Source organism: Equus asinus, chromosome 14 (assembly GCF_041296235.1).
Source record: "Equus asinus isolate D_3611 breed Donkey chromosome 14, EquAss-T2T_v2, whole genome shotgun sequence".
Taxonomy (NCBI): domain Eukaryota; kingdom Metazoa; phylum Chordata; class Mammalia; order Perissodactyla; family Equidae; genus Equus; species Equus asinus.
The window spans coordinates 46,499,584-46,513,219 of record NC_091803.1 but is presented as its reverse complement, the minus strand read 5'-3'; the positions used below and the strand labels follow the sequence as shown (position 1 = coordinate 46,513,219).

General features: G+C 49.5%; 2 protein-coding genes across 3 annotated transcripts in view; one reads left to right on the top strand and one right to left on the bottom strand.

Moving 5' to 3' along the window:
* Window positions 1-4,873: 4,873 nt before the first annotated feature.
* On the top strand, window positions 4,874-8,683 carry DNASE1 (deoxyribonuclease 1). 2 transcript variants are annotated; one of them, XM_014833180.3, is made up of 9 exons: window positions 4,874-5,147; window positions 5,605-5,752; window positions 6,119-6,207; window positions 6,328-6,411; window positions 6,742-6,857; window positions 7,140-7,252; window positions 7,330-7,484; window positions 8,096-8,192; window positions 8,471-8,683. In XM_014833180.3, exons 2-9 carry the CDS (start codon window positions 5,606-5,608, stop codon window positions 8,516-8,518), a joined length of 849 nt encoding a protein of 282 aa, XP_014688666.1. In that variant the 5' UTR covers window positions 4,874-5,147; window position 5,605; the 3' UTR covers window positions 8,519-8,683. The 2 variants fall into 2 exon arrangements, with proteins under 2 accessions (XP_014688666.1, XP_044602924.1); XM_044746989.2 differs by lacking the exon at window positions 4,874-5,147 and having other exon boundaries at window positions 5,473-5,752.
* Window positions 8,684-8,819: 136 nt separating this feature from the next.
* The window catches only part of TRAP1 (TNF receptor associated protein 1), a 54,919-nt gene continuing 50,102 nt past the window's right edge, over window positions 8,820-13,636 (bottom strand). The window contains exons 17-18 of the mRNA XM_014833179.3: window positions 9,361-9,433; window positions 8,820-9,144 (exon numbers count right to left, since the gene is read on the bottom strand). Coding sequence (XP_014688665.3) covers window positions 9,043-9,144; window positions 9,361-9,433 — 175 coding nt within the window. The 3' untranslated portion in view covers window positions 8,820-9,042. The remainder of the gene's footprint in view (window positions 9,145-9,360; window positions 9,434-13,636) is intronic.

Genomic DNA, 13,636 nt, shown 5'->3' with positions numbered 1-13,636 from the left:
CCTTCCCTCCTCCTAAGCCCAGCCCTGCTCCTCACAGTGGCCAGAGGCTTTTTCTAAAATGCAACCTAGGCATTTCAAGTTTTTTGGATTGTTTTCATTTTTAATATTAACTTCTTGTTACTTCATTTTTGGATGATACATTGTATTCAGTTCTGTGGCTTGCAAATTTTTTGATTTATATGATTTAAAAAAATTAACCATGGGGCCAGCCCAGTGGCGCAGTGGTTAGTTCCCGTGCTCTGCTTCAGCAGCCTGGGGTTCACTGGTTCAGATCCCGGGTGCGGACATACGCACCACTTATCAAGCTATGCTGAGGCAGGCGTCCCATGTATAAAGTAGAGGAAGATGGGCAAAGGTGTTAGCTCAGGGCCAGTCTTCCTCAAAAAAAAAAAAAAAAAATTAACCATGGAAAATTTCAACATATTCAAAAGTAGAGACTAGTATAAAGAACTTTCATGTACCCATCACCCAGCTTCAGGGCCAACATTTTGAAGCAAATCCTAGATATCCTATCATTTCATCCTTAAATATTTCAGTGTGACTCTGAAATCTGAGGGTCACTGAAAGCATATGCACAATGGCATTATCCAACCTACAGATCCAGGAATGTCAGCAGTTGCCAGAGCAGTGTTCTCATCTCCCCAGCTGCCTGTTAAATGACTTGTTTGTTAAGCAAATGTTTGTTTAAATGAGTAACGAATACATTGTGTTACAGGATCCTAATGAGGACTGTAGACTGCATTTAGTGATAATCTCAAGTTTCTTTGTAACTTCCTCCTCTCTCTTTCACTCTTCTTTTCTTGAAATTTATTGACGATACCATTCTTTGTCCTGTAGTTCCCCAGTCTGGATTGTGCTGTGTCCCCAGGGTGCTGGTGACCTGAGCCTCTGTCCCTTGTATTTAGACCTAGCGGTTTGATCAGATTTGAGATGCTCCTGGCAAGCGTCCTCCTCAGTGCTGTTGTGTTCTCTGATGCGGAGGCACAGAGGCTGGCGGTCTTTTGTGAGTTAGTAGCCATTGATGACAAGTGCCTAGGTGAGGGGTTGCAAACTGCTGAGTCTCAAATTCCAGCTGTCCTTCCGCATTGCTTAGCTGGAATACTCCTATACATATAAAGAGGGATTTTGTCTCACTAACCATTGCATGCCTCCGCGGTTCTATTTACATAGGAAGGGCAGGGTAAGTTCTTGATTGTTTTACTTCGTTAGCCAGTTTGCAGGCTAACGGGTCGTTCCCTAGCATCGCCCAAGGCTAACTGATGAATTTTTTACATCAGTATGAACTCATGGATTTAAACACAACTGAGATGTTTAATCCATTGCAATTGTTTGTCTCATTAGCAGTTTTTAGACTTGAGAATTTCTTTGTGACTAGATAGTCAGTCTGTTGTAAATGATGATGGCCAGACAAGAAAGTACGTTCACTATAGTAAGATATATAACCTGATGACCCAGGTGTACCCCTTATGTATGTTAGACCCAGGTTCCCAACCATTCTCAGTTCAGAGCACCCCTAGTTTACGGTTCAGTAATTATTTTAAGAAACCCCTGGGCCAAAAGAAATACCTGTTTCATTTATTAAATAGGTGAGTCCAAACAATTTAAGTACTTATGTCCTAGCAATTTACAGTAGACATTCAGAAGAATAATAAATTTAAAGAAAAAATGGTTTCATTTCATTTTTAAGTAACCACAATTATTATGAATGAATTTGCATGCCTGGTGGGCACTTCTGTTTTTGTTGGCTGAGCAAGATTGGCCCTGAGCTAACATCTGTCGGCAATCTTCCACTTTCTTTTGCTTGAGGAAGGTTGGCCCTGAGCTAACATCTATGCCAGTCTTCCTCTGTTTTGTATGTGGGTCACCAGCACAGCATGGCTGACGAGTGGTGTAGGTCCACACCTGGGATCCGAATCTCTGAACCTGGGCCACCAAAGCAGAGTGTGCCAAACTTACCCACTATGCCACAAGGCCGGCCCCAGGAGGGCACTTCTTAAACCTTGGAATCAGATTGGACACTGCCACCCTTGTTGTCTGTTCCACATTGATTTTCACATAGTAATTGCTTTTTTAGTAACTGCCAGAAACCTAGCTTTGCAGAGACGTGAAATCATGGAAAAGAATGTAGAAGATAGAAATATGGAAACCGTGAACTCCCCTGAGTACAGCATCCAAAGATGCTGAGTATCACTATCCCTCTCAAAAGTAAGAAGTGTGCTCCTGTGCCCTGCGAGTGCACTGTGGGTTCACTGTGGGGCCTCAGTGCACAGTTTGGGAACCACTGCTCTGTGCTCTTCTCTTTTCCCTCTGGATCTGTGGATGTCCTACACCCCAGGCCACATGTTGGTGTGCAGTTAGTCACCCCCAACCCCCACTGCTCTTAGGGACAGGTCACAGGGTCTCACCTGACAGCCTGTGTTGGGTTTTCCTTTGAGGCCATTTGTTCCCAGACTTGGTGCTTAGTGGGTTTTTTCTTTATCCTTTGATTTCAGCCTCATCAGAGCTCAAGACCTGGCTCCAACTTCGTTGTGATCGGGAGCAGGTTTACTTTAACCAGAAAGCGTGGCAGACTCTCAGGGTTGATGTAAAAACAGCCCAGCCTGATCAGAGAAAGTGGTTTGGGGTCATTTCCCTGCAGATGTGACTTTGAAAAACACCGGAAGTGCTGGGCTTCCTCCCTGGCACCCACTCTGCGTCTCCGGTGTGGGGCTGAGCACAGGAGGGCTGACTCCTCAGTCCACGACACCTGACTCTCCGCCACTGTGATGGGCTTGGCCCTGTTGCTTGCTGAGGACAAGAGAACGTGGGCAAAGGTGGCATAGTGCAAATTCCAAGTCTAGACCTCTGGAGGCATCGTGTATTTCTGTTCACCCCTCTGGAAGTTTCCACCTTCCACCACATTAGAAGAGCATGGCCTAGGGAGCCGCAGCCCCTCCAGCCTGGCCCCACAAAGAGGCCCAGGGAGCAGAGCCCTCCCAGCTGACCTGCAGACCTGTGAGCATAAGCACAAATGCATATGGCTGTACACATTGAGTTTGGGGGTTGCTTGTTACACAGAAACAGCTCACTGATCTAAATGGAAAAGAGGCCCATAAGGGAAAGGTAAGAGTGACAGAAATATAACATCCGAGGAGGGTTATTGTTCTTAGGGATAAGACGAGTCTTTAAGAAGATATGCAGTGATTCTTCTGTGGAATAATGTTATATCCACTGATTCCCAAGACAGACCAAGGAGGAAGGCAGTGACGGTTTTATCCCCATTTTATAGATGCAGATATTAAGGCTGAAAGTGGTTGAAGGTGCACAGATGAGCCCGGTCTGGGCCCTAAATCCCTGACTCCGGGCCAGGCTCTTCCCGGGGCTGTGCTGCCTCTCATGCGGGCCCAACTCTGAGCACAGCCAACACGGCAACAGCTCGGCACTTTGGACAAGTGGGGCCACGGTTGGGACCTTCCTTCTGGCGGCTCAGGGAGGGACGGCAGGGACCGTGGCTGGGAGCTCCCCAGAGCAGAAGGGGCAGTGTTTGATCAAGAGGGCGGAGGTGCCAACAGAGAGGTGTCTGTGTTCTCTGTGCTGAGAACTGGAGGGGCTGGTCACCTGCGGTGTGAGCCACAGCTGTGCCACCTGTGGGAGGCATCCTGTGTCCGGCCAAAAGCTGGACCAGTGGCTTCCCTCTAGGTTGCTCCCATTGAAAGGTCTGGCAAGCATGTGTCCAGGAAAGAAACCCCTGGAAGAAAGGGGTCCAGGCACCTGCGTTGAATATGCCGATGGTCTTGCCTTGATGGTTGGGCTCTGGATTTTGACATATTTGAAGCTGTACCAGCCTCAGGGATTGAAAACAGGCAAATCAGCGATCAAGCCTTTGCCAAAGGCTCCGCATGGTGGGGCTCCTGGCAGCTTGAGGGCCAGGCCATATGACCCCATCTTGCAACCTCCATATCAAGGGACACACGAGCTGATTAGCATTCGTGCCAACAGCCGGGCTGTCTGTCAACGTGTTTTCATTACTTCAGGGCATTCTGCTCTTGCTGATTTTACCTCCTGAACTGCTTTGAATCTCCTCTGCATCCTCTTGCTGCACCGCCAGTTGGCCAGATCTGTAGCACTTTCCTTTGACCTTGGCCCCTCCTGACTACTGCCCTCAGGCCACTCCCTGACCTCCAGTCCTCCACAGCTCTGAACCCCGCTTCACACTGCAAGACCCTCCATCCAGGGAGGGACGTGGCCCTCCCACTCACGGGGCTCTCCTTGAAGACCACAGCCCCCTCCCAAATGGGACAGAGCCCCCCTGGATGGGGTGGTGGGCTGAACACCCATGTCCTAACCCCCAGAACCACGAATGTGAACTTATATGGCAAAAGTGGACAGTGCAGGTGTGATTGAGGATCTTGAGATGGGGAGAGGACCTTAAATTCAATCACCTGTATCTTTATAAGAGGGCGGTAGAGGGAGCATTGACACGGAAAAGGCAACATGACGATGGAGGCAGAGACTGGAGTGATGCGGACACAAGTCAAGGAACACCAGGAGCCTCCAGAAGCTGAAGCAGCAGGAAGGACCCTCCCCTGGAGTCTCCGGAGGGAGCGCGGCCCTGTGACACCATGATCTCAGCTCAGTGAAATACATTTCAGCCTCTGGCCTCTAAAACTGTTAGAGAATAAATCTCTGTCATTTTAAGTCACCAAGTGTGTGGTGACTTGTTACAGCAGCCTCAGGAAACGAATACAAATGGGAAAGTCAAGGATTCCAAAAGAAATGACTGGACCCAAGGCCTGACACGGATCAGGTCAGGCGCAGATATTATCAGGTGCTCTTTCTACAGTAGTGAGAACCTGTGTCTGTTGACATGAACACATGCCAGCCACTCCCATGTGGGAATGCAGTGACATTGTTCCACGTCCTCCAGGTGATGCCCTGGGAAAGGTCACAACTGCCTGAACCTTTAAAGCTGCAGGCGGGACAGGCATTCTGTGTGCAGGGATCTGGAGCAAAGCAGCTCTGCGTGGGCCTCCGCCACGTTCTTAATAGAATCCTCTTCATAGATTGCTTTTTCTTCTTAAAGCAGCACAAAGAGAAAACTGCTATCAGAGAATATCAATTCCTGATTCTTGGCAGAACTCCTGTTATCTGTGGAAGTCACACTTCAGGTGAGTGTGTCTGGTGACTGAAGGGCTGTGTGATGTGTGGCCTGTGGAGAGCAGGCACAAGGCCCAGAGAACCCACAGGGTCCCTCTGGGTGACTAGCCATGCTGGGAAGAGCCTGGCCAGTCCTGGCTGGGTGGGTGCCTGGAGCAGCGGGACAGTGACAGTGAGCTGGTGTCCCACTAACAGCGCACCAGGGGCCTCTACAGGCTGGCGACCCTCCCAGGGACTCGTCTGGCAGGTGGAGGAGTGAGAAGCCCTCAGGGTCCTTGGTGCCAGTGTCTGGTTCTCGGGACAATGGTGAGAGGGCTGAGGCTCGCCCTGGCCTGCTCAGCACAGCCCACGATGAGAGGATTTACTCGGCCTGGGGTCCACCAGCTCTGCCCAGCTGGACAGTGGGGGAGGAGAGAGCACTGTCTCCGCTACCTCCAGACCCACACGCGAACATCATTCCTGCTCCAGAATGAGGGGTGCCAGGCTTACGGGGGCACTGCTCGCCCTGGCCGGCCTGCTGCAGGTGGCCCTGTCCCTGAGAATAGCAGCCTTCAACATCCGGACTTTCGGGGAAACCAAGATGTCCAATGACACCCTCTCCAACTACATCGTGCAGGTAAATCCAGGCTGGCCTGTCCCTAAGGAATCCTGGGGCGGGGGTTGAGGGGGACTGTCACAGGCCCTGGGAACACTGCGCCAGTGGTTAGTCCTAGGCCAGTGGTCAGTGGACTACGGGGGTGTCGAGAGCCTCTGGTCTCAGCCCACTAGTTAGGGGGGACAGGGCTCTTGTCACTGCCATGCCATCCACAGCTGGCAGCAGAGTCCCAGCGAAAAGCATCAGGCTGCAGGCCAAACCATGACATGAAAGCACCCCAGGGCGCAGCAGCTGGGCCCCTGCAGGGACCTGGAGCAGGCAAGGCCCCAACACCCCAGTATCCACCCAGCCTGCCCCAGCTCAGCACTGCTGTGTCCCCTCCCCCAGATCCTGAATCGCTATGACATTGCCCTCATCCAGGAGGTCAGAGACAGCCACCTGACAGCTGTGGGGAAGCTGCTGGACAGACTCAATCAGTGGGTGACAGCGGTGGGGTCGTGGGGAGGTGACCCCTTCCATGGTATGGCACCACTTCAGCCAGGCCCCAGGAGGGTCCCCTTTTGGGTCCCCTAAACTGGGATGTTTCCTCAATCCAGGGATGACCCGAACACCTATCACTTTGTGGTCAGTGAGCCGCTGGGACGCAACAGCTACAAGGAGCGCTACCTCTTCGTGTTCAGGTGAAGCCCCAGGCACCAGGAGGTGTGGCCCACCTCCTCAGAGGGCACCGACTGAAGGCGGAGGGGGCTCTAGAGAGCCCCTCTCCTCCAGGTGTGGGGGCAACAGTCTGTCCTTTGGGGCAAGAACTGGAGGCCACAGAGCAGGGTCCGAGTTGGGCCACCCCTCAGGTGCCTGCTGCGCCCCAAGGCCTCACAGCCTGTGCAGAGGCAGAAGGACCCGGGTGGGAGCTCCGGGTCCCTGCCCACCCAGACACAGCAGCAGGTGGCTTTAGTGAGACAGGCGGCGTCCCCAGTCCCAAGGTAAGCACCCTCCGGCCTGGCCTTCCACAGACCTGACCAGGTGTCCCTGCTGGACAGCTACCAGTATAACGATGGCTGCGAGCCCTGCGGGAATGACACCTTCAGCCGAGAGCCGGCCATTGTCAAATTCTCCTCCCCGTTCACCCGTGAGTGCTGCCGCTTCAGTGGCTCCTCTGCCCTACACAGCTGAGGGGACCTACCTGTCCCTTCCCAAGACAGCTTGAAAGCCAATGTTACATGCTGCCCTCCCAGCCCCAGTGCTTTGGACTTACATTGAACTCACTTAGGAAAACATCCACTCCCTCAGGGACTGTCTCATGTGTCCTCATCCCAGCCCTGAACGCAGGACTGAGCCTGGCCCCATGTGCCTTGGGACCAGGCCTGCCCACTGTCCCCCAGTGGGGCTAGCATGACCACCATCTCCACAGAGGTCAAGGAGTTTGCCATTGTTCCCCTGCACGCGGCCCCGTCGGATGCACTGGCTGAGATAGACTCTCTCTACGATGTCTACCTGGATGCCCAGCAGAAATGGGACATGGAGGTGAGGCCCGCCCCTGGGACTTGGCTCTGGAGGCCCCCATCCTGTCCCTGGGCCAACTGGCTGGCGTCTCCCGGCAGGACATCATGTTGATGGGCGATTTCAATGCTGGCTGCAGCTATGTGACCTCTTCGCAATGGCCATCCATCCGCCTGCGCAGAAACCCAGCCTTCTGGTGGCTGATTCCTGACACTGCCGACACCACAGTGAAATCCACACATTGCGCCTATGACAGGTCAGCGGGACCTGGGCCTGTCACCACAGCCCCCTGGGTGGGCTCTGCAGGCTCAGGGCAGGGACGAGAGCGCCTCCACGAGCAGCCTTCACTTCTAGATGCAGCTTCAGAAACGGTTCTCAAGGCCTCTGACACACACTCCTGAGCTTGAGTCAATCCACTGAGGAGATGGAATAAAGGGCGCATTTCTTAGTTTTGGGAAAAGCACACTTAGGGATAAGATGATGCTAGCTTTTCTCCTCTGTGTAGTCTCAGGCATACAGGTCAGTGTGCGCAGTCTGAGCACACCGAGACCTGAGTCTGACCAGGTACAAGGCTGGCCCCAGGGGGCTCCGTCCCTGGGCACCCAAGGGCTGCACAAGAACTGACAGAGACAGGAGCCGGCTCCCGCGGGTTTCTCGCTTGGAGCTGCCGCCAGGAAGGTGAGATGCCCAAGCGCCTGGGGTGGGTGAGGGCTGAGCTGGGCCCGACTGGCTCCACGGGCACAATGGAAGGATGTGACATTTACCAGACCAAGAGATGAGGTGGGGACCGTGCTGGCATCTGAGGTTTAAGTGCACGGAGCCGGAGAGTGGGCTAAAGGGGACCTCCTCTTGCATCCGGTGCTGCAGGATTGTGGTCGCCGGAACTCTGCTCCAAGAGGCCGTTGTTCCCGACTCGGCCGTTCCCTTTGACTTCCAAGCTGCATACGGCCTGAATGACCAGACTGTAAGTGTCCCTCCTGTTTGTGGTGTGGCTCTAACGGGGGCCTGGGATGCAGAAGCATAGTGAGATCTAGACCCATGTGACTTCTAGCAATCGCTGCTTTTCTCATTGACTCAAAAGAGCCACTTGTCTCGGCCCTGGGGCCTCTTGGTCTCCTCTTCCCAGGCAGATGTGACAGAACAAAGTACCTGGGTCCAAATCCTGACCTGGCCCTCGAGGAGTACTATTTGCAGAGTACACCACACTGGGCATCCCTGTGCTTACCACACATTTCCCCCCAGGCCGAAGCCATCAGCGACCACTACCCAGTGGAGGTGACGCTAATGTGAGCAGGGTCCCTGGCTGAAGGCCTCTGCAGCTCGCCTGTCGCTGCTCCTGGGGACCTGCACAAGAACTGAGAGAGATGGTTGATCCTGCTGTCACATTCAAGCGCTGGGGACAGAGTTTAGGAAACCAGCGCTGAGTTCCCTGAGCACAGTGCAGCACCATCTCCCTACTGTCCCCACCCAACCACCACGGCAGCTGGAGTTTGAGGAGGGCTTCTTCTCACTGTCCCTGCTTCCACCCGAGCATAGCATTGTGTCACCAGAGCACTCCACCTTCTCAGAGTCTGGACAAAAAGTATCACCCTTAGCTTAAGAAACACCTTTTAATTTAAGTAAATAAAGCTCGAAAGGGGGTGCTGGCATCATTGGCATCAGTCCTTCCTTCTCTGGCTGGTCTCAGGCTGCCTCAGCCCACGGCAGTGGTGCTCGGTTCTATTCACCATCTCCACTGGGGCCCTAACACCACAGGGAAGACCTGGGGCTTTCACGGCTGCTGCGCTGCACACCAGGACCTGGCCCCTCAGCTGTCAATGTCGCTCCAGAGCCTTGACGAGCAGGTTGTTCAGGCGGCTCACCATGGCCCTGGGGTCATCAACAAGCCCAGCTGCGATCATGGCGTTCTCATAGATCTGAAAGGCCGGGCGGTAACCTCGTTAGTGGGGGGAAGGCCCTGTCCCAGGTCCAACTCAGGGACCCAGAATTGCAGAGAGAAGAAGGGAGGAGAGAGCTGTTCCTTTCTAAAACAGGATTTTAGAAGAAACTGAGCTGTCCCGCCGCAAAGGGAAATGCAGGCTCACAGACGGGCAGCCCAGTACCTCAGTTCTCTTTGCCTCCGAGACACTCACCTGATCGACGAGCAGCTGGGCCAGGTCAGGCTCCTGCTCTCTCAGCTGACTGAGCTTCTTGATCAACGTGTGCCTGTGACAAAGAAACCAGCAGCAGTTAGCTCAGGGCTCGGGGCCGCACGCCAGCATGAGGGCCTCTAACTTCGTGTTCCAGTGACTTTTCTGAGATGGTGGGGTTACCAGAACATTTAAAAAAGTGTAACAGGACGGTCCCGTATAAAAACATATGGCACATAAAAATGAGAAAGGAGATGTAAATGCTCCTTTACAGATCATGTGATTATTACCCAGAAACCCAAGAGAATCAGTCAGGGGTTTTGGTATTAGAAAATGTATTCAGGGCTGGCCCTGTGGCCGAATGGTTAAGTTCACGTGCTCCGCTTCGGTGGCCCAGGGTTTCGCCAGTTTGGATCCTGGGCACGGACATGGCACCACTCATCAGGCCATGTTGAGGTGGCGTCCCACATGCCACAACTAGAAGGACCCACAACCAAAAATACACAACCATGTACTGGGGGGCTTTGGGGAGAAAAAGCAGGGGAAAAAAAAAAGATTAGCAACAGTTGTTGGCTCAGGTGCCAATCTTTAAAAAAATAAATAAATAAATAAAATGTATTAAGTACCAAAATTAATATAAACTACACACAACAAAGGGAAAGAAAGAAGATTTTAAGGCATAAAAAGGCATAGTTGGTTCCTGGATAAGCAGACCATAAAGAAAGGTGAACCTTTCCCTAAATTAATCCACACATTTAGTATGTTTCCTTTATATCAATACATTATATTAAAAGATTTCTTTTAATTTACAAAGAAAAGTAAACATGGAAAAACAGCCAGGAGAAGTTAAGGAAGGAAGTCCCAGATGTTAAGACATGTGATAAAGTGCCAATAATTGAACAGTTTAGTTATGGAAAATGAAAAGGCAACAGCTCAGCGCAACCAAGTGGACAAACAGCCCCACTGTACAGATTTGGGAAGTTTGTTAGTACCTGACAAAGACAGCCTCACACGAGAGCAGAAGAGACAGGATAACTGGCCAGTCAATGAGAAAACAAGTTGGATACCTACCTGATTCTTTAGACTAAATAAATTCCAGAGGGATCAAAGATTAAAGAGCACAAAATTATAATACTAGAAGGAAACAGGGAAGAAATGTTTTATAATCTCAGAAGGAGAAAGCCTTTCCAAGCAAAATGTAAACCCAGGGGTCAGAGAGAAAAGAATGACAACTCTGACGAGAGAAATTGAAATTTTTTCTGCATAGGAAAAAAATGCCATGGATAGAGTGTCTAACGTTACTTGTAATAAGAGACATACATCAAAATCATATGATAATTTTTTGCTTATGAGAATGGCAAAAATTGAGAAGTTTGGGAAATGTAAATTTGCCTGTTATAGAGGACAATTGGAGTCTATAAAAATTAAACATGGACGACGCTCTGAGACTTAGCAACTCCCTTTCCTCATGGCACTGTTTATAATAAGAAACTTTCAAAAAGCAAGATGAGGAAGGCTGCAGAGCAAGTCACCACTTGTATAACAGAGGGGAAGCCCCAGATGGATTTGCACACACACACACACACACACACACACACACACACACCCGCCAGCATCTCTAGAAAGATACAGAAGGAACCTAACGCGGGCTGCACTGAAGACAAAGAAAGGAGGGAACTTTCACTATAAACTCCTTTGGTTGTTTTGAATTCTGGGCCATGTGAGCATATTAACTAATTTTAAAGGGAAATAACATTTAAAAAGTAAAGTCTTTTGGCAATAGAAATGAGCACTTCCATGCAGTTATCTTATAAAATTACTTTTGTGCCAGAACTAGTTAAAGTGACTGGGCATCCAGTCAGCATCAGCATCCGACTCCGGCAGGGACCCACAGCTGGAAGCCACATGCCTGCCCGGGGCTGGAAGCACACAGGTTATGCAAGCTGGTCCAGCTCTTCTGGAAAGGGGGCTGACGCCGTGCATCACTAGCCATAAGCCAATTCAGATTTTTCACCCAGTAATTTCATGTCTAGTAATTTGGTCCAGAAAAGGGAAAAGGAACCTCCCTCACTCCCCAGTAGTTTATAATAACGAAAATTTATGGTTATAAAGCAACATGGAAAAATACTTATCATAAAGTAATGAATGAAAAAATTAGACATGTACTATAAAAAAAACCCAAAACCACAAAAACGTAAGAAAAAAGTCCAAAAGAAAATATACCAACAGGCTATAGTGATTGGGGAATGAGACTACGGATTTTAACATTTTTGGTAACTTGTTTATGTAATTTCATTTTAAAAATTATTGCTGTATACAAAATCCATTTTCAAAAACAACTGTCTTCAATAGTTACAAAATGAAAGTTCAAGATATCCAATAAACAGTGCTAACTTCAGCTGCACATATACTAAAATATCCAATAAATAAAGCACATTAAAGAACAACTCTATAGGGGGCCGGCCCCGTGGCCGAGTCATTAAGTTCTCGCGCTCCACTTCGGCAGCCCAGGGTTTTGCCAGTTCGGATCCTGGGCGCGGACATGGCACCGCTCGTCAGGCCACGCTAAGGCAGCGTCCCACGTGCCACAACTGGAAGGACCTGCAACTAAGATATACAACTATGTACTGAGGGGATTTGAGTAGAAAAAACAAAAAAGATTGGCAACAGCTGTTAGCTCAGGTGCCAATCTTTTTTTTTAAAATTTTTTATTGAGTTAACGATAGGTTACAATCTTGTGAAATTTCAGTTGTACATTATTGTTTGTCAGTTGTGTTGTAGGTGCACCACTTCACCCTTTGTGCCCACCCCCCACCCCTCCTTTCCCCTGGTAGCCACTAATCTGTTCTCTTTGTCCACATGTTTAAATTCCTCATATGAGTGGAGTCATACAGAGATTGTCCTTCTCTACCTGGCTTATTTCACTTAACATAATTCCCTCAAGGTCCATCCATGTTGTTGCAAATGGAACGATGTTGTTCTTTTTTACGGCTGAGTGGTATTCCATTGTATATATATACCACATCTTTTTTATCCAATCATCTGTTGATGGGCACTTAGGTTGCTTCCATGTCTTGGCTATTGTAAATAATGCTGCAATGAACACTGGGGTGCATGGGACTTTTGGAATTGCTGACTTCAAGCTCGTTGGATAGATACCCAGTAGTGGGATAGCTGGATTGCATGGTAGTTCTATTTTTAATTTTTTGAGGAATCTCCATACTGTTTTCCATAGTGGCTGCACCAGTTTGCATTCCCACCAGCAGTGTATGAGGGTTCCTTTTTCTCCACATTTGTTACTATTTGTTTTAGTTATTTTTGTCATTCTAATGGGTGTAAGGTGATATCTTAGTGTAGTTTTGATTTGCATTTCCCTGATGATCAGCGATGATGAGCATCTTTTCATGTGCCTATTGGCCATCCATATATCTTCTTTGGAGAAATGTCTGTTCATGTCTCCTGCCCAGGTGCCAATCTTTTAAAAAAAAAGAATAACTCTATAAAAAATGTAAAAGAAGTTTACAAAAAACATAAGTTACAAAAAGATATTAAATAAGACCTTGGGTGAGCCCAGTGGTGCAGCGGTTAAGTTCTCATGTTCTGCTTTGGTGGCCTGGGGTTCACCGGTTTGGATCCCGGGTGCGGACATGGCACCGCTTGTCCAAGCCGTGCTGTGGCAGGCATCCCACATATAAAGTAGAGGAAGATGTGCACGGATGTTAGCTCAGGGCCAGTCTTCCTCAGCAAAAAAAAGAGGACAGGCAGATGTTAGCTCAGGGCTAATTTTCCTCAAAAATAAATACATAAATAAGAACTAAATAAATGGAGAGAGAGATTATGTTCATGGATGGAAAGAACTGATAATATCAAGATGCCAATTCATTCTAAATTGATTTAGAGAATCAATGCAATCTCAATCAAACGCCCAAGAGTTTGTGTGTATGTGCACGTGTGGAACTCGTCAGACTAATTTAAAACTTCTATATACAAGTGAGGACCTAGAAGAGCCAGGACACTCTTGAAGGAGAATAAGGGAAAACTCACCTTTCGAATATGAAGACTTGTGAGAAAGCTGAATGGTTAAGACAGTGGCAGTACTGGCACAGACAGACACACCAACAGAACAGACATGCGTACATGGACTTCTGATACTTGACGACAGAGAAGGCCTCATGAATCGGCCAGGAGCAGACAGGCTGATGCAATCCCCGGTGTGGGGTGATTAGGCGTTCACATGGAGTAGGATGAAAGTGGACCTCTCCACCTTGTCTCCCTCAGA

Coding starts and splice junctions, on each gene's coding strand:
- DNASE1 (XM_014833180.3), top strand. CDS start 5,606: ATGAGGGGTGCCAGGCTTACGGGGGCACTGCTCGCCCTGGCCGGCCTG. Junction 7,485..8,095: donor ACACATTGCGCCTATGACAG/GTCAGCGGGACC, acceptor CCGGTGCTGCAG/GATTGTGGTCGCCGGAACTC. Junction 8,193..8,470: donor ACGGCCTGAATGACCAGACT/GTAAGTGTCCCT, acceptor ATTTCCCCCCAG/GCCGAAGCCATCAGCGACCA.